The sequence below is a fragment of the Psittacula echo genome, assembly GCF_963264785.1.
Source record: "Psittacula echo genome assembly, chromosome: 11".
NCBI classification, from domain to species: Eukaryota; Metazoa; Chordata; class Aves; order Psittaciformes; family Psittacidae; genus Psittacula; species Psittacula echo.
Genome location: NC_137746.1, coordinates 17867780 through 17888299, shown reverse-complemented (window position 1 = coordinate 17888299; position 20520 = coordinate 17867780). Strand labels below are relative to the sequence as shown.

Genomic DNA, 20520 nt, shown 5'->3' with positions numbered 1-20520 from the left:
TGTTCAAAGCCTGCTTTCATTAAGTGTGTGATCTCTCTCCAGCGCACACTTTTTGGCTGGCAAACATGTCAGGAGCACCAGCAGCGGGATCAAATGAGGGCTGACCTCTCAGCCCTGGCTGCTGTCAGGTGTGACCAGCAGAAAGGAGCAGAGCTGACCTAGCCCATGAGCTTTGTTGTACCTAATGCCAATCCCTTTGTTTTGTCTGTGAGCAACAAGTAGAATGCAGGAGGAAAGTCACTGTGTGTAATTCTAATTCCATGGAAGTTAAAAATAAGAATAATAAAAACCCCATGCAACCCGCAACAGCCTCCACTAACAGAAAGCAAATGTTGCACGAAGCCAGCGTGTCTGTGCTTGGAGCTGCTCTGAATGACTCCCTGAGCTCCCAGTATGCTCCTGCACAGCCCTTCCTTGCTGTGGGATCCTCCAGTGGGTGGCTTTACAAGTGCAGCTGTCCTGCTGCTGGCATCTAGGAGCTACATTAGCAACAGCGTCTGCCAAGGCCTTTTCTTCTTTCATTTGAAAGTATTTTTAAAGTATATTTTTAGACATCATTAATACTATTTATTCCCCCAGCACTGGAATGTGCAGCACAGCCCGCCTTGCAGCAAGCTTGGCCAAGTCCATTCTGCCTGGTACAATCTCATTTATTTCAGTAATCACTGCAGAGTTTCCTGCAGCAAACTATCCCAGTGGAGAGCCCTGAAGCATGTACCCAATGCAGGAACAATGCTTTCCATCAGGCTCAGGAGCCCTAATGCGTGCTTCCCATCAAAGCAACATCAACCAGGGCAACATTGGTGTGAGGCTGGTTCCTAGAGGGAAGGTTTGATAAGTCAGGCCTCATCCAATGCAGCTCACTTTTCAGGCAGAAAGAGTGTTGCTGAGTGGTAAGGAAAGGTGCTGTGTGGAGCACACTACACAAGAACAGGAGATGCTAAGATGGGAAAACAGTCATGTGCGTGTTGGTACTGTTGCTTTTTGGGGCTGTCACCAGACATGTCATTGTGCACACGAGGCCCAACATGGTTGAGAAATACCAGCGTGCCATTTGTTCAACTGTGCGAGGATGCAAGTTTTAACATCCTTTTAATGTGTGACTCCAAGTGGCTTTGACATACAGCACAGTGACAACCGCAACACTGCTTTAGCTCTATGCATATTTTACAACAGCGTAAGTACAGATAGCTGGGAGCTCACTGCAAACTCATTGCTGGGAAATGACTCCTGATGCTTAGCCAAGAAACTTTATAAATCCTCATCTCAGGTCTCCCTGTTACCTTTGTCAGACCATCCCTTGTGTTCACTCCCTCTCATCAACACTTGCAGCCTTCAAATACTTGCCAAGTTATCTCCTCGCCACACAGCCCAGCGCCTGAGGCTCGCTTCGTGAGCTCTCGAGTCTATAACCCTGAACATCAGAAGGCTGAACTCTGTCAATCACCATCTTTGCAATTGCAATCTTAAGAGGGGAAAAAAAAAATCAGAACCCCCTTCAGAGCAGCAGGCTTTAAACTACAAAAGGCTGGAGTCATGGAAAGAATAATGAACAGAACGTATTTTGTTAGCAGAATTTTAATCCTGAGATCAAACAAGATCAAGGACTATTCTGCATGGAGAACACAAGGGCCTTCAGCTTGCTCTCTGCCTTGGCGGGGGAAGCCTGATAGTGCTCACTGTGATGTTTTTCTTCTAAACCACTCTTTCTCCCTTGCAACTTGCACAGGAAACTTAGGGAGGTACCATGGACTAATGCAAACTAAGAAAGCAAGCAGGCGACCTCAAGTTAATCCTGGCTCTGTTGTTGACAGGCAGCAGGATTAGTTTGCTTGACCAAGCCTACCTTGTGCTATGAAGTGCTATCTAGGCTAGTGGTTGATTTTGGAGCCTTGTATAGGAAGATGTTTCCTCTTAAGAGGGCTTTTAGTGGAATGAAGGCCCCTCACCTGAGTGAGGGAGCAGGCTGGGCTGCTTCTGAAGTCCCTGGTGTGAGATCAGCCAACCCAGGGCACTAATTGCTGGCAGAGCTGCTCCATACACAGGAAGGGAGCCAGAGCAGTCTCCCACCTCTCCCTGCTGCTCTGCTCAACTGTGTTACAACTCAGAACGTCTCTGACAAACCCTGACCCTCACACTCATCTCTGCCTGGTACTGACAGGCCTCAGAAACAAAGGGCTCACAGCAGAAGTCTCCCAGTCACTACCATTTGTGGACTCCTGATGCAGCTTTGCAATCCAGTTTTTCAACTCTAACAATGAGATAACAATGAGCATTTACAACTCCACTGTGGGACAGCCACTTGTTATCCTTCCCAGTCTCCAATCTGCAAGATCCCTGAGGCCACCAAAGGGATTGAAGCAGAGAATGAAACATGGAGAAAAGGGCATGAATTTGCAACACAGAGGTATCTGATAGCCTGTAAATAACACGTCTGATTCTGTGAAACCACAGGCTGACATCATGTTGTACATCAATGCCTATTCAGGGAAGGCTGTCTGCTTTGCAATAAGAATGTGTGTTGGGAGAGAAAAAAAACCCCAAAACCAGCAAGGATGAAAGCAGGAGGAATGGAAACAGTTGTAGATACAAAGCAGAGAAAATGATTTATAAGTGTTCCTGCGATTTCTGCTTTGTCGAGACTGATCTTTTCAGGTACTCCTTTGTCTCACGTGTGTATTTCAAACACAGAAAAGGTTTAGCTGGAAGGAAGCCAGTATCCAGCCTCAGGCAATGATTAGTGAATCCATTTGGAGCAGCACACTTATCTTTGACAGACAGACAGATTTCCAGGAGTCAAGATATACTGGCAGCTGCCAGAAACAGAGGCTGGAAATTTACTGCCAAAATCGTGCTGAGCCCATCCACCACCAGGTACAGAGACAGTGGCACAGAATCTCCAGCCTTCTATTTTCTTGCAGCCATGTTCATATATCTCATTTTATTATCCTTTGCTCACTCTCATGCATGCAGAGTTTATCTCCATATCATTTCTGTGAGGGTACTACCTAGTGTTTTACCAGGACTGCTGGGGCAGGCAGGCAGACTAATACAGCACTGCACGAAAGGCAAATTGCTCTTTGCAAAGCAAGAATCATTAACTCCCCACACTCCACGAACTCCCTGAGACCTACTTCAAGATCTGAAGCACTGAGCCATCCATTCATGTAGGACTGATGCTGTATCTAGAGGCTGATCAGCACTGGCGATGAAAACAGTTCAGATGCCCCATCAGTACAGAGGACAGTCTGGGAGGAGCTGACTCTCACGTACCTGAAGCCCTGAGGACAGATGCAGGTGTAGCCATTGACTGCATCTACGCAGACAGCTCCATGGTGACACTTATGGCCCACACAGTCATCATCATCTATTTCGCAGTGTTTTCCGCTGTAGCCCGGCAAGCACTCGCATCTGCAAGACCAGAACGCGGCTGTTAATAGCTTGTTTCACCATTCACATCATCAGCACACGCAGGTCCAGCACCGATCTGATCCCAAATGGAAAGGTGTTAGCAATTATTCCTGGAAACATCGAGCACAGTTCCTGCCATCAGCAATGCTCGAATCACTCCTGCCTGTCTGCAGCTGAGGTTCTGCAATCTGCTTAAATCCAAGCCGAGCAAAGCAATATCATTCCACTGCTTATCTTCAGCCAACTCTGCTGAGAAGGGCGATCATACAGTGCTCCTCTATTATGCTAAAGATGACAACATCTTCCCTAACCTTACAGCCTCAACATTCTGCCAGGGCAGTTGCCCTGATGTCGCAGACTGTGATTTCACCAGTGTTTGCACAGTGCCGAGTGTCTGAGGTTGACCCTGTGCAGCTACACAGAGCACACTAAGGTTTCACCTTCCAAATAGACACAATTTGCAAGCAAGCCATCAACCTCAGCAGATTTTAGGAAAAACCATCGGTTTTGAGATCACCACCGGTCTGCCATTCATTTGCAAGGCACAGAATCATAGAATCAACTGGGTTGGAAAAGACATTTAGGATCATCATGTCCCACCTTTACATAAACAGCAAATGTTGCTGCAACCATGGCAAGTTGTCTTTGAAGCCTGTCCTTTACCTGCTGCTATGGGAGGATGCCATTCACAGGAATCACACAATGGGATGTGCCCAAACCTGCAGACACTGGCTTTGTATTTTACTTTATCCAATTCTCCAGTTTGTTGTATGAAGGCTGCATCAGCATTTCTATTATAAGCCTTGCAGAAGTTTATACCCTGACAATAGAAAATACATCCCCAAGTCTGACTTGGAACAGATCTTGTGGGGTTGCTGAACAGCCTCTTTCTGAATGCATAGTGAAGACAACGTTTAGTCCATGAAACACGTTTTACTCCTCCCAGCTGGATGTTACTGCACATCTGGAAAACAAAAGGCACATCGCTTCGACCAAAACAAGGGAAGGACTACAGTTAACTCCAGCAATAAAAAAGAGGCCTGTGCTCTTGCTAGAGCCCCTTATTTAGACCCAGCAAGCTTGCCACTGAGAGCTGGAAGGGAAAAAAAAGTTGAGGGAGGTGGCATCAGGAGAGAAACTACTGCTCCACCACCCATTCTGCTGGCCTCCTTCTCCTCCATACCAGAAACCTGGTGGGGTAAGTGCAGGAGGAGGTTCCTTATGACCTTTCCTTACGGAAATGCTTTTCAGAGGAACAAGATACATGGGACGTGATGAGGAAAGATTTGTACATTGCAGGCAGCAGTCACTGCGCTGATTTGGTTCTGACTGACAGTGTGCTTTGGGTCCTGGCAGCTCCCCAGCTCATCAGGGGAAGGCAGCAGGTCCTCAGTGTGCTAATGACCAGTGCAGGGCTGCCACAGCAGCAGGGCTTCAGCAACCCCTGACTTCAAGCACGGAGGAATGTGACCTTCAGCCTCCATATCAAAACATGGCTTGTGACTGGCTAAAGACGGACGAAACAGGGCAAAGCTTGCAAAACCTGCGGGCTGTAGGATGGATAATGTTATGGAGATGCACATTCTTTCTCCATTCTCCCCACAGGAGAGGCCCCCATCATGACCCTCCACAGCCACAGGGTGCTGGATGGTCCAGCCCTGCAGGCCTGAGTTGCTCTTTTACCCCTTGGTGGCTCAGGGAATACTGTGATTAACATAACGGAGATGACAAAAGAGCAAAAAAAGCAAAACGTGTTCTTCCCCCAAGCCATAAGACACTGGTGATGTTTTTTGGCAACGTTTTAGTCACACCTGCAAGCAAATAATGTCAATCAAAAGACTTTGTGGGGGAATTGGCAGCATTAATCCTGTGGCTTTTTATTGATCCCTGCAGTCCTAATATAAAGTGATGTAATAACGAACGATGTGCAGTTCCTTATTCAGAGCTGCCATGCATCAATTTTATGATGTGTATTGGCTATCTCAGTAATGACAGAACCACCACTTTTCTCTGCAGGGCTGCATTAAATCAGCATTTTAAGCCATCAGGTAATAATTCCAAGCTTTAGAATAATAAAGTATATTTATACCATGCTCCAACATCACTACAGTGAATGGAAAAACATGCTCCTTTCCTGAAGGTTTGTTTTTTTTTAAAGTAATTTCATTGTGTTAAATGCTATTTTTTGTTGATTTTTGCTTTGTTTTGTTGTCTGGCATACAGACAGCTGCTCTTCTTCTATAGTAACAGCACAATAAAGATGTGGAGGCTGGAAGTGAGGAAAGCCACCTGCAATTTTAGCTTCAAAAGCAAAGTGTTCTGCACAGCCAAACACACACTGAAATAGTCCAGTTTGCTTCCAAGCTTGGCTTTCTCTTTAGAAACATGGAATTCCTGTTGGGCCAGTCATCTCGGAGCATTTAGTGTGTCACATCTATGTGTACGCCTGGAGGAAAGCAGATGAGAAGCTCAGCCCCAGGAGCGCATCCCACAGCCTCCTCTTCATGGAAACCCATGGACCTCCCTATTATGGCCTGGGAAGGTATGTTAGCTCCATCCCTATCCCACACAGCGCAGCAAGTGGTGAAGTGAGGATCAGTAAAGTATGACGCAGTACAGAGGTGGCAAAGACACTTTCATAGTCAAATCCTGGTAAGACAGCAATTGACACCATTAGATCAGTTATCTCATTTCCCAGTGACAACGTGTCAGCAGTACACTGGAGATCCTGTTTTCTGCTACAGCCTTGTAGTGTGGCAACATTCCCATGGAGTGCCTGAAACCATGTCTAGTGGTATTTAAAATGCTGGCCTACCTGAGGGGGTTTCCACCTGCATGCATTCAATGTCTGTTGCATTAAAGCTGTGAATCACAGCTTCTATTGCAGGGCGAGAATGGAATTTCCCTCCTCATATCAATAAATAACTTGGCTTCCTATTTTTTCCTGTCTTTGTCATCTTTTCTTCCCACCCCAAAGTTGCAGAGCAACTAGAGCTGAAGGCACGACAGGCAGACTGGCCAGTGTCCTTGCTGCTATGCTGGTCTTCACTGGTGTGTCTTATTCACATGCCCAGGGCACAAACCTGACAAGTGGATGGTCAGCTCAAGAACAAGTCTGAACTCTGCTATTAATATTCCCTGTCCCTGGAAGCAGAGGGGAGGACTGATTCCTCCATGACTCACCCTGCATGTCGCACTGCACCACACCGTTATGTGCCGGATGTGTGGTACATCACAGGTCAGGACACCAAACTGCTCCAGCCATCAGCAGCAACACAGGACTAGAGGTGGCTGTTTTCAGTGAGACCCAGCAGTCACCACACATCACTGCAGAAGCTGCTGCAGGACCTCAGCCCATTTCTGAATGGTTTGGGGCAAATAAAGTACGAGAGAAAAAACAACACTTGGACAAATCCATGTTCAAGGTTGGCAGGCTGCCTCACCTCCAAGTCAGGCATGCAGGAAAGCAAAATGGGACAGAAGGAATGAAATTCCAGATTTTTGGGTAGCATTCTATGAATATTGGGAAGAATAGTGCAACAAACAGTAGTAGAAAATACTTAGAAGTTGTTATTTAGGCTCCCCTCAGGGGTTAATGGCAACACTGTGAACACTTTTCTAGCAAGCAAGCAAAAAAATAATGTCTTATTTATTCAGATTGCTTGGGTGACAGGTATGTAAATGTTTCCAGAAAGAGTAAAACCATTCAGGACCACAGCTGTCTCCATCCCTTCATACATCCAGCAACACAAGGTAATGTGAGTTACAAGCTTTTGCCTGGTAACATGATGTAGCTACTGGATTAGCTGAATGATGGATTAACAAGGAATGAAAGCTGGAAAGAACATCAGGGACTATTTATGTCCTGGTAACTCCTCCTTATCCAGCCTCTGTGCATCCTTTCAGAAACTATCCTAATGATTCAATAGTTCCATCTTCCTCAAGAGTTGGAAATGTTTCTGTCTGAAGTGTTTTCCCCCCAGAGAAAGGCCTGAGTTGTGCAGATGAGTGTCCAGCACAGACTCAGCTGCCCTCCTGAGAGCTCTTAAGTTCTGCTTCATTTCCTTTTAATTTTAGGAAACGCTTTTTGGGCTGCATCAAGAGGAGCATGACCAGCAGGTCGAAGGAGGTGATCCTGCCCCTCTGCTCTGCTCTCGTGAGACCTCACTTGGAGCATTGTGTGCAGTTCTGGTGTCCTCAGCATAAGAAGGGCATGGAGCTGTTGGAACAAGTCCAGAGGAGGCCACGAGGATGATCAGGGACTGGAGCACCTCCAGTATGAAGATAGGCTGAGAAAGTTGGGGCTGTTCAGCCTGGAGAAGAGAAGGCTGCGTGGAGACCTCATAGCAGCCTTCCAGTATCTGAAGGGGCCTACAAGGATCACAGTATCACAGTATCACAGTATGTCAGAGATTGGAAGGGACCTCCAAAGATCATCTAGTCCAATCCCCCTGCCAGAGCAGGAACACCTAGATAAGGTTACATAGGAATGTGTCCAGGCGGGTTTTGAATGTCTCCAGAGAAGGAGACTCCACAACCTCCCTGGGCAGCCTGTTCCAGCGTTCTGTCACCCTCACTGAGGATGCTGGAGAGGGACTCTTCATTAGGGACTGCAGTGATAGGGCAAGGACAAGGGGTGATGGGTTCAAACTGAAACAGGGGAAGCTCAGGTTAGATCTAAGAAAGGAATTCTTCACTGTGAGGGTGCTGCGGCGCTGGCCCAGGGTGCCCAGAGAAGCTGTGGCTGCCCCATCCCTGGCAGTGTTCAAGGCCAGGTTGCACACAGGGGCTTGGAGCAAGCTGCTCTAGTGGAAGGTGTCCCTGCCTGTGGCAGGGGTCGGAACTGGATGAGCTTTAAGGTCTCTTCAATCCAAAACAGTTTCAGATTCTGTGTGCCACTTTACACTATTCTGAAGTGCCACTGGCTTCACAGGACACCCTCTGACCCCAACTGCAGGTTACGAGGAAGACCAAAGAGCAGTACCATCTCTCCCCTGGGACAGCCAGTGTGCTGGGTGAGGTGCCCCTTGCCAAATCCATAGCCCTCTCTTCCAGGAGAGCACCATGAGTGCACTGGAGTCATGGAAACAAGCACAGAATGTAGATCACACTGCACTGAACTCTCTTGAATTCCAGGTGCTCTACTACCATTTAAACCATGAGGCTTTATTTTGCCCTGTGAAATGCAAATGCAAAGACAGACTTCACAAAATGCAGCATGAGCTGAGTGAGGCTTCTTCCTATGGCCAAGGAAGAAAGTGGTTCCTGGGGGAGAGCCACTCAGTTCAGTTGCTTGCTGCTGCTGTCCAGGACAGGAAGTGTGGGGAAAGGAGCCCCACTGAGGCCAAGGCTAGCCTATGCCAGTGCACCCCAACACCTCCAGCCATCCTGAAGGCAACAGCTGAAGTGGGGACACGACAGAAGACTCCTGACCTGCAGCTTTCTGCTCTGGCTACAAGTTGCTCTTTCACTTCTCAGTGGTTAGAATGGGGATTGGAATTTAACACTGAGCCAGTATGGGCTGAGGAGAGCTGGGTTACATCAGTTAAGGTTCCTGTTACGCTGCCTGAATTGATGGATGCCCAAAGGAACAGAAGGAAACTGTCTTTAATTTCTGATGCAGGAGAAGATACTTTGCAGTAACCGTTGCAGAAGTCCTCCTTTTTCCATGCTCTCTTCCAGACGACTTTCTCTGTGCTGGTGGTACTTCCATTATTTTCAAGTAAGCCACAGAAAACTATAGAAGTCTGTATGGTTGCATTGGAACTAAAATGTGTCACGGTCTGACGTATAAACACTCTTGCACTGTTTGTGTTAATTTGGATGATTTTTATCTCAAACTCACTGCCAGTTCAGCCCTAGTCAGGCCAATGGATGAATGTGCCCAATGTATGGAGACCAACATAAACACACGCTTACCTGGTTCCTTTGTCAAGGGGAAGGCATTTGGACTCATGTTGGCATGGATTCAGATCAGGAACACAGTGGTTAATCACCTCATCACACAGCTCACCTGAGGAAGGAAAAAGCAACACTGCTGTAACACAGCTTGAACAATCCTGAAGCAGCTCCAGCCATGATGGCAAAGCTCCCTAAAGGTAAACAGCTCAGTAGTTCAGCAGTAAGCAATGCTATTGCTTATGAAGGCACATAAGACTTCATTAAATTGAGCTCCTTTGACCTATAGCGACTGTACTGTTTCTATCACATGAATTTGAAAGGCTGGTACAAAATGTACTGACATACAAACTCCACTTGGTGACAGAGGAAGGATCAAACGGACAGTTCCTGACCCAGAACCTCTTCTATCAAACCAAGAAAGTGACACAGCAGTGAAGTTGCTTGTTAGATGTCGTGGTTTAAGCACAGCCGGTAACTCAGAACCATGCAGCCGCTCACTCACTCCCCCACTTCTTCCTCCCCATGCTCCCAGAGGGATAGGGAGGAGAATGCAAAAAATTTAAACCCAACGGGTTGCGATAAGAGCAGTCCAGTAACTAAGGTACAACACAAAACCATTGCTGCTACCACCAATAATAATAATGATAAGGGACGTAGCAATGGAAGAGAATACAACCGCTTACCACCCACCGAACGATATCCAGCCGGTACCGGTCTGGGGCTTCCGGTAACTGCCTCCAGTTTATATACTGGGCATGATATGCTGCGGTATGGAATACCTCTTTTGTTAGTTTGGGTCAGCTCTCCTGTCTCTGCTTCCTTCTGACTTCCTGTGCATCTCCTCCCTGGCAGAGCATGAGACTCAAAAAGTCCTTGGCCAGAGTACACATTACTGAGCAACAACTAAACCATTGGTGTGTTATCAGAGTTGTTCTCAGGCTAAATCCAGAAAGCGCAGCACTGCACCAGCTACTAAGAAGGAGAAAAATAACTGCTACTGCTGAACCCAGGACATTAGACCATAACATTTTCATACTGAAACATGTTTTAGCCGTAGTTACTGATCTGCCAAAGAAGCTGGTTGGACATCATTCGTGAAAAGAACAACAACCCACAAGCCTTCCCCCAAAACCTCTGCAACTCTCAATAATAGGAACCAGCTTTAGGACTGCATGCAATTAGGGAATATTCACTGTTTGTAAGACAAGTACTAGCCCTATTGTGCTCACAGGGGATGATGTCTGTTCAGAAAAGAATCCATCACATGTGAGCTCAGTTCAGCTGTTTTGAGGTATGGTGTGTTACATGCTATGCACCTCCCTGGATTTGTATACGTTTAATAATTAATAGTTCTAGAAGGTTCAAACCCAGATAGTTTATTTAAATACCATCCTTCTTGGAGTCCTAAATTATTAGGTCACACTTCAGTACCCCAGGATTTGAGATCCAGCCAAAGACCACAGGAATCTTTGCCTTCCCAAGAAACCTTCCCTGCACCTCCCAAAGCCTTGCAGGAGAAGCAAAAGCCAGGTACTCTCAACACTGAAACCCCCACAAGCTACAGTCCAAAGTCCCCTGTGCAGCTATCACAAAACCACATCTGCAGGGTTTCAAGGTTAGGTGTATTCTGTGCCTGCACACGATACACACCATCACATGAGCAACATGCCATGCGGCTAGTGCGGGGAAAAGGGTAATGTGGGAGGTGCTGGAGGGCTGGCAGGGTTTAACTGGGTTTTCATGAAGCTGCAGCTCCACCTGCCTTGGGAAAAACTCCATTTTCAGAAGTCCTTGTCTTTCTGAATGTACTGACTACACAGAACCACTTGAATACGCAAGCCCAGCAAACCCCAAAGATCTCAATTCAGATGGAAACCGCAAATCAGAACCATTCGTCTTCTAACAGTGATTTGGCAGGGATGACGGAGAGCACAGTTTCAAGGCTGGCTCTGGTGGTGACAGGTATGGTTTAAGTTTTTAACACCCCCAGCTCACTCCTTCTGGTTATTTCCCCCACATCTCTGGCCTCCCTTCAGTACGAGCTACACATCTCTTTATTGGACTCTTCATATTAGAATGGAAGTATAATGTGTATTTTCAGAAATTACTCTATTTTTTAGTTGCTGTCTCTAACATATCTGCTTTTGAGAGTTGTGAAGCATTAGTGAGAAAGTGGAGCAAGAATACAAGTCCAGGAAGCATGAGAGAGGGTACTACCAGCATAAACCCTGTATTCATCTGCCGTGCATACCCTCATGACTTTTTCCTGGCTGGGTTTGGCAATACAAGAGAGGTCTGGCATGGCAATCTGCAGTGGACAGTTTATTGTTCATAGTATCAGTTATAGGACAAGTAATTCCATCTGGAGCCACAGAATCCCTGGAAGCCACCACTATTAAATACTACCAAGTATTTTTACAGCCCTGAACAAGTCTTGGGCAAATGTAATGAATGTATCCAGCTCAGGAAGGGGGACACGCCAACATGCCAAGGAAATTGAATGCTGCAGATCCATGGGAACCAAGGCAACCTCATTCACTGGACTTGACGTTTGCCATTGTACTTTGTTACTCCACAAAAGCAACTAAAGACGTTCAAGTCTTACAAACATGAACACAGCTGTCACTGGGGACAGCTATCAGCACACTTTTGAGGTGGCAGAACTGGAGACAGGTCTATTTAGTAAGCAATCCCCAAACCCACGGTCCACCAACCCTCCCGAATGCTAACAAAGAGACTTCCTTGGCCTTTGGGCATGAACATGAGCAGGTCAGAACTTGCTGGATAACTGCCAGTTCATCATCCTGGTATTCCTCATGTCCCCTGTGTGCTATGAACCTTATGTGAAAATAAACATGGAAAAAAGCAACTGATTGGTGACATTAAAAGGACTCAGTGATCTAAAGCTGGAAATATTTTTGGAAGACCATTTAATGAGTGTGGACAGATGCCTTAAACCATCACTAAAAATGGTCAATACATACTTTTGAAGTTTCTTTTGCTTTTTTATTTCGTTGTTTTGAAAAAAAGGGAACAGGCTTAAAAAAAAAGAAAAAAAGAACAGTTTCATAAACTCTCAAAGGAAACCGTAATTCTTCTTAAAGTATTCTCCTCAAAAGCCTTGACAAGTGCTTAGAGATCCAGTAAAAATCTCCCCAAATGTCAAATATTATGACTCACTGTGTCATTCTGAAGGCACCACTATCAAAATGTAGGAGAATTCTAGGCTAGGTACCAAACACAGCATCCAAAAATTTATCATTTTTCATGCAAAACTTGGAACATGTAAGGATCCTTCCTGTTATTTTTCCCATCTATCACTCATTAGGGAGCTCACTTGGGAATGCCTTGCAACTAGAGCAGCCTCATCTCAGGAAGAAAATTCTTCTAGATAGATGATTTCAGGCTCCCCCAGTGTTCACTAAATGCTGCCGAAAGCATGCCAGGGAAATAAAACACTTTCTGCAAACTTTTTCTGCAAAGCAAAACCCAAGGCACCAGCTATGCACAGACTTTCTCCTATTTTAGTCACTCAGGGAATATCTGGGCCAAAAAAATCTACCCTCAGACCTGGAAGTGCAATCATCATTGGCCACTTTAATGTCAGTATCTGAGGAAAAATCTGATCTTTTTTTTTCGAGTGACACAGGACTGCTTCTCTGTGCAGCAATTAAAGGCCCAGTCCAAATTCCTCATTGGATAGCTGTGTGAACCTAAAACCAAACTGGACATTAATCTTAGGCCAACTTTCAGCAGCACTGACTGTCTCTGTGGAAAATATCTGATCACTCTAAAAAACCCAGAAAACTTCAGTGTAAAGCCTTCCCAAAGGCAGAAAACAACCCAGCCTCCCCATTTTCCTCTCTCCTACATATTCTCACATCAGACCTCCAACTTGGGTACACAAGGGTTTCTGAAGTGGCTATATCAAAGTCAGCAAAATGACAACTCTATCTCTTTTCTAATCAGTTAAGCATTTTTTTAATCTCAACTAATATTTTTTGTTTCATCAAGGCACTCTTATTCTCTTGTTCAAGGCCAGGTTGGACAGAGTCTAGTGTGAGGTGTCCCTGCCCATGGCAGGGGGTTGGAACTGGATGATCTTAAGGTCCTCTCTAACCCAAACCATTCTATGATTCTGTGATTCATCAAAGCCCAAGAAAATAGATCATAAGATGCAACGTACCCCACCAAAGAACAGGTTAAGACTAGGTCAGATTCACAAGAGAAAAGCAGTTTATGCTGTCAGATTTTACTCTTCTTAGTAGCTGGACATATTAGGTCACTAATGTTGTGTGGTACGTAGAACTGAGGTATGACGTGCAGAGGGTACCTTTATGAGGATAGGCACATCCTCAGCTCTGCAAGCACGGCATTTCAAGCTTCTTAAGGCTGGTGGCAGTGTGCTGGTCATTAGTGCATCTTTAGGAGAAAGAAGCATGAGAAACCTGAAGGAAGCAGTCTGATCTGCCACAAAACATGCAACTCTCAGGTGAGAACCAAGTTGTGCTGGCAGGTGGAATACTATGGATGGGTCTCCCAGAAAAAGAAACAGGAGAGAGAAAATCTCCCAGACTAAAGCTCTTTTGCCTCTCTGAGCCTACCTCCCTTGTTCCCTTCACCAGCACTGGTCGTTGCTTTCAAAAGAACACAACAAAACATATTTTTTCCTGTGTCATGCAGCATTTTCCTGGTCTTATTTTGTCAGCAAAATCATGAATTTCATGGGGCTTTCACATTCACCTCTCACAGGGCTCACTGCTTATGAAGAGCTGCCAAGAAACATGCTTGGGCTTTTCTGTAGCCTTCCGCATGTCTCAGAAGGAAGCCAAAACAACAATAGAGCAATAAAGATGACTTTTACACACAGTTTAATAATCATCTTTCTTTTCTTCCATTCTGTGCTGTCATGAGAGCTATTTATTTCATGACACATTAGACTTTTAAAACCAGGGTCCAACTTACACTATTTCTCCTTAATCACTAAAAGAGAGATTGGATGCAGTGATCGTATTTTACTTAGTTATCTGTAAGTGAAACTGTAGTTCTAAAAAGACAACCTAGACCACCACCACTTTGAAACCAATGAGTTCAATGGCTTTTCTCTTGTTTCACATGTCAGTTGGTGGACACTTTGGTCTCTCAGTTCAGAGTATTCATGAAATAACAGATAAAGGAACACAGGAAATAGTTCCATCCTTAACATGAGAGCAGCATTTGCAGGGCCTGGAAGGCTTAAAGCAAAAATGTTGTCAAGAATTTCACAATAGTACTTGAGAAAAGGAAAGTGTTTCCAGTGAAAAAAGGATGAAGGAAGCCTGGCCTTTATCCACAGAGGAAACTTCTACAGCCTGCACAGGGAGAAGATATATATTGGAATGGTTAAATGCTATGTTGCAATTTGCTGAATTTTGCCAGGTAAGTCAGAATGGAATCTTCTTTTTTACTGCTCATAAAAAACACTGCACTGTTTTTATCATAAGAGATTACTCATTTTATACCTAACAACTTGCATCAGAAGAAAATGCGGTTTGCATTTTGTTTTCCTCTTCTCTCTTTCCAGTTGTTAAAAAGAAGTCAGTGCCAACTGGAAATCTCAGGAGAACACCGAACCTAAAACTGGCTGAGTGGAATAGACATAGGATGTTCCTCCAAGAAAACACTTCAGTGAGGAATGTTGTTGATGTTTGATGCAGAATATTTGAGGTTCTTCTCCGAAAATAATAAAAAATCTTTTACTTCCAAACTGTTTCAATTTGCAATGAAGAAAATTCAGTGAAGATTTTCAGTAGCAAATGCACTCAGATCCCAAAATGTACATCACCTGCATTGCACTGTAGCAGGATTCTTTCTGCATCATTAACGAAGCTTGCTCTTGCTCGCTGAACACTGCCCACAACGCTTGGTAGGCAAAGAACCAAAAGTTATTTTACGACTTTTATTCTGTCCTAATGCTTTAAAAATTCAGACCTGAGTTTTCACGTATCAAGTTTTGGCTTCTTTAAGTATAAACCTGGAGTTAGACTCTCCACAGAGATTCCCAAAGTGGCTTGTTTTTCAGAATTAAGGATACCTCTAATCTTGAGGTTAAGCAAGGGGATAACGGATTAAACAACAAAATCTAGGGAGAGAAATAAGGAGATAATTCACTCTTTCTGAATCTCAAAGAAGGAATTCATTCCACTTCTACGCAATGCCAAAGGATGAAAACTCACATTCAACATCACAAATGCCACACCACCACAATGTATAAAACATGCACTGAACCAGACAATTTCCAATGCTCTTACAAGGTGGTAACCTGCATATAGCATTATCCCTCAGAATGACTGGAAGAGATCTTCATTTTGCTGGACCCCCTACATTTCTGAGCCATATTATGTCATATGGATATTTTCCATTATGTGATTTGTCTGGAATATGTCTGGAATTTGTCTGGCATCTACTGGGATCAATTCAGTTATTCACACAACCTAGTGCATCCAGCCACATCTGAGATGCCAGATATTTTCGGAGCCATCCTTTCCAGGCTGGCAGACAGGACACTGGACACACTGTAGACTCATGTTGGTCTGAACGGGGGAATGGGGAATGGCAGCTGTGGCCTGTTCATAACACTTTGTCTCTGCCGCTCCCTCCTCACACCGTTTCCCTTCTCCATCACAGGCTCTCTCCCATGGGATACAGTCCTTCATGAACTTCCAACGTGGGTCCTTTCCACAGGCTGCGGTTCTTCAAGAACTGCTCAAGCATGGGTGCTCGCTATGGGATAGGCTTCTTCAGGAACAAGGCTGCTCCTGCATGGGCTCCTCCTCTCCAGGGGCTTCAGCTCCTGTCAGGACCCTGCACCTTACATGGGCTCTCCATAGGTTGCAGCTTATTTTGAGGTATATCCACCTGCATGGGGTCCTACATAGGCTTCAGTGTGGATATCTGCTTTCATGTGCTCCTTCACGGGCTGTAGGGGGAAAAAGTGCTTCACTTCACTGTGGACTTCTTAGGAGAAGAGGATATTTCTGCTCCAGCCACCCAAGTACCTTTTTCTCGTTCTTCACTGAGCTTGGTGTTTGCGTAGTTGCTCCTCTCACATTTTCCATCAGCACTGCTGATGGGCTGAGCTTTGGGCAGTGGCAGGGAGGCAGCTCCTCATCTCTTCTCACAGAGCCACCCCTACAGCCCCAACCCTCCCCTGCTACCAAAACCTTGCCGCGTAAACCCAATACTGTTTTTGAACCAATAGAGGTCTCTGGAGAATATTTATATGCAAAAAGATGTCCTCATTTCCTCCTGGCAGTTCTAACACCATAGAATCACAGAATCAACCAAGTTGGAAAAAACCTGTAAGATCATCAAGTCCAACCATTCCCCCAGGACTGCCAAGTTCACCACTAAACCATGTCACTAAGGGCCTTGTCTATATTTTATTTTATTTTTTTATTTTATGTTTTTATATTATATTTATATTTTATCATGGTGTTAGAGTGCTGAATACACTGTCTATAGGTGAACTCTACTCCTTCCAGCTTTATTAACTATGAGTTAGGCACAACCTGCCAGTAAGAAGGTAGTATTGGGCTTGTGGTTAACTTCTAATTCTCTGATATGTTTCTTCACAGATTGGATTTAATGAATCGTGAATCCCATTTGAGGATGACACTCACTCCACCCATCGTTTCAGACAGCAGTAGCTGAGATTCCATTTTCCTAAAGAAAATGTGGTGAACAGAGAAATTCTCCAGTCTATTTGGTTCCCCAAACATGACACATTACATTTTACAAGTGTGAGTATGACCAGTAAGGAAATCCTGGAGCAGAGACCCCAATATGATGGGACACCCACACTGAGGCTAAAGACTGGCTGCAGCACTGACAGTTACCGTGCTATTTCCTTCTTCCATCCCAGCACAGAGTCCAATCTGATAGCAATGGCATGTGGCTCTCTCTTATATAAAACAGGGCTGGAAATGGGTTTAGGCTCTTGAACAAAGCTCAAAACTTCCAGCTCTTCCAGCACTTCTCATTCATAGTTACACAAGTGGGAAATGTCGGAGCCTTTTTATTTTTTGCACAGAAAGCAAACACACTTCACATTTGCCAAGTAACTAAAACTGAGAAACTTCCATGTAAGGCAGAACTCCTCCAAATAAAAGGAAGAAAATCCACTCAACTTTGACCACAATTTTCTCCATTTGTCTCAAGGAAATGACGGCTAAAGTTTCAACATTTTAAAAGAGGCTGATAGTTAAATGCTTGTTTAAGCCTTCAAGTGCTTATTAGGCAGTCCATATCCTTGTAGAACCACAGGGCTGAACCATGCTACCTAAAACCTTCCTGTTCCTATAGCACACATGTAGTTAAAAACTCCCAAGGGGGAAAACCCAACCTACAGTGCTGCTTCAGCCTCACTCAGCTGGCACTGGTGCCACTGGTGACTGCTGCACATCCAGCAATGGTTAGTGATGGGAAACAGCCTGGAGAGCTCCAGCAAAGGGTGTCAGCCACAGCTTCTTTCTTCCAGAGCTGTTTGGCTTGACTGAGCGCTTGACTTCGGCCATGCAACATTACCACAATCAGATACGCCAGAAAAAGGGATCATAATCACTACCAGTGAATAGTGTTCTGCCTAAAAGTAGCATAACTGCAGAAATCTCAGATACCATCTACCACAGGACACCACAAGGTCCCCTAAGGTAAAATAGATCTTAGCCTTCTCTTCCAAACACATAAAACCAGAAATAGTTTCTAGCTTTTTTTCTGAGAGATACATTTTTTCTTCAAAATGTGATACAAACTGCTTACAGCTTTTTCCCAGGGACACAAACTATTTTCAACCACTTGCTTTCCCCTCTCCCTGCCATGGAATGCCATGTATTTTAGAAAAGACCTATTTTCAGTAGTAGAAGCCACTGTCTATTTCTTTTTAGGTTTCAGAGCAAAGAGGTGTGGCTGTTTGCTGAGGCTGTATAGGATCCTTTGCAAACCCCGAATATTTCCTGATTTGTTTTGTGTGTAAACACTACATATGTCTGCTTCTGGCTAAAATCAAACACATAGGAAGAAGAAAAAGCCACAGCAAACAAACAAGACAAACCAGACTATTAAGTAAAGCATAAAACCATTCAAAGTACATGTTTGGTACAGCCCATTTGGTCCTTTACATATGTTTGAACCCCTCTTCAAGTGAAAGCACAGAGGATAGTGAGACTGAAGAGGGGATCTCTTTTTGGAGGTATGAAATTGTACATGAACTGTAAGCAAAACAGTGGCTCTCCATACAGTAGTGACTAGAAAACAGGAATGCAAAGGAAAAATTGTATGGATTTTGTCCTATATTTCTAACCACAAAGTTAGGGAGACAGCAGAATGTTTATATCATCAGCTGGAGATGGGCCATGTTAGAGCCCAAACGATAGAAATGAAAAAAACACAAAAAGAATGAGTGTGACTGATCTAAATTCATAGTTTTCACTTTTGATGTTCCTATAGATGCTTGGTTTTGAAGAGGAGGAAAGCCTATAAAACTGTAAGGAGAAGCTGTAATCCATCAAAGGGTACAACCAGGTTGTAAACCAGCCCCCGGGCTGCTCAGGCTTTAGAGCTGGCTGGACTTTGGGTACACGGTTATCCTGCAGGAAATATATATGTATAATTTAGCTTCAGGATTAAAATAACCAGTTGGGGAGAGGGAAAAAAAAGACATTGGCTTACAATAAAAGCGATCAGGAGTCTGCTACACAGCACGAGTATCAGTCTGATTATGTAAAACCAGGCAACCAGCATTGAAAATACTGACTTCAGGAATTGTGAGGAAACCTGGCCGTGCAGGTCAGGGCTTGAATCTTCCTCTATGGCCATCAGCTCTCTGCCTATCCTCCCTCTTAGTTTCATGGAATGTGTTTGTGTTTCCACATTGTTTTAAGTGAGTAGCTGGAAAGGCACTAGGAAGGAGGTTATTGTGAGTGCGGGCTGGGTTTGGTGTGTGGGTGGGTGGTTTGGGGTTTTTTTTTAAATGAAAGTGAAACGGAGCTGGAGTGTGGGAAATTCCTTCCCTCAGCAGTCACTTCACAAATGGGCCATTTTTCATCAACTTGAGTGGGGGAAAAGACTGTCACAGAATTTTAAAGGGAAACACTGCAAAAAGTTATTAATTGAAGAAAGATCTTTGGCTTTCATTATTCCAACCAGTGAAAGCAAAACTTCATTACTTGAGATATTGTTTCCTAAAAAGGCTGTAACAAGTAAAACTCGTCAGACAGAGATAAAGCAGGAAAATACTAAGGTATGGAGAAAACCAAACCCTGGATACTGCAACTCTGTTAACAGTCAACAATTTCAACCCATGCATTTTTAATTTGCATTTCATTTAGGAACATAAGATTTACTATCATCATTTAACCATTCGCCAACTAAACCAAAGGGAATCCTAAATATTTCTTAAACAACACCACACATACATGCTCTTGGATCTTCTTCCTCCTTGTATTCAGAGTATTCGTTGTATGAAAACATACATTAATTCCATACATGCAGCGTTTACAGTAATATCATTGCAGTTTTACCAGCATTATGGCACCCAAGACCGTAAGAGTGATGAGGGATTCACACTACCTACTTCACAATGCTCCTAGAGCCTGACTGCCTCTACAGTCAAGAAAAGAAGGAATCTGCAATAGCTGAGCTGGACATTTCTAACCAACAGCCTGGATGTTACTCAGTACAGAACCATTTAGTCTGATCTCCAGTGTAACGTAGGCCATTCTTGAACTAACTTGTGTTTTAACTACAGCATCTGCTGAGAAATCCAGTTTGTATTTAGAACCAACAACTCTTGTACAATTACAGTGGTAAACATGCATGCTCTGGATCTGTTTGGCCATGAAGGCCGTGTTCATCAAAGAACATTCTAAAGAAACTCCTGTTCTCCATACATGTGTTTGCTATGACTGCCTGCGCTTTGTTAAGCCAAATAAGACTTTTCTGGAGTTTTTCCAAGACCTATTTTCAATCCCCCAATGTTGTTTTATCTTTCACCTCTAATCCTCTTTATCATCTCTCAACCCAATCCTTGAATTCTGAACACCAGAACAGAGTATAGTATTTGGGCACAACATAAAGAGATACTACCTATCTTTTCTGTCTTACTAGATACACCCTGCCTATGAATATCACTGCCCTTTCAGGCAAAGTGTTACACTGGGAGTTCATTGT

At 44.4% G+C, this 20520-nt stretch overlaps 1 protein-coding gene across 1 annotated transcript in view; it reads right to left on the bottom strand.

The window, feature by feature from the left end:
• Window positions 1-20520, bottom strand: part of SLIT3 (slit guidance ligand 3) — a gene marked incomplete at its 5' end in the record, with an annotated part of 525497 nt that overhangs the window by 31976 nt on the left and 473001 nt on the right. The window contains 2 exons of the mRNA XM_080626822.1: window positions 3274-3411; window positions 9331-9424. Of these exons, the coding sequence (XP_080482948.1) occupies window positions 3274-3411; window positions 9331-9424 (232 nt within the window). The remainder of the gene's footprint in view (window positions 1-3273; window positions 3412-9330; window positions 9425-20520) is intronic.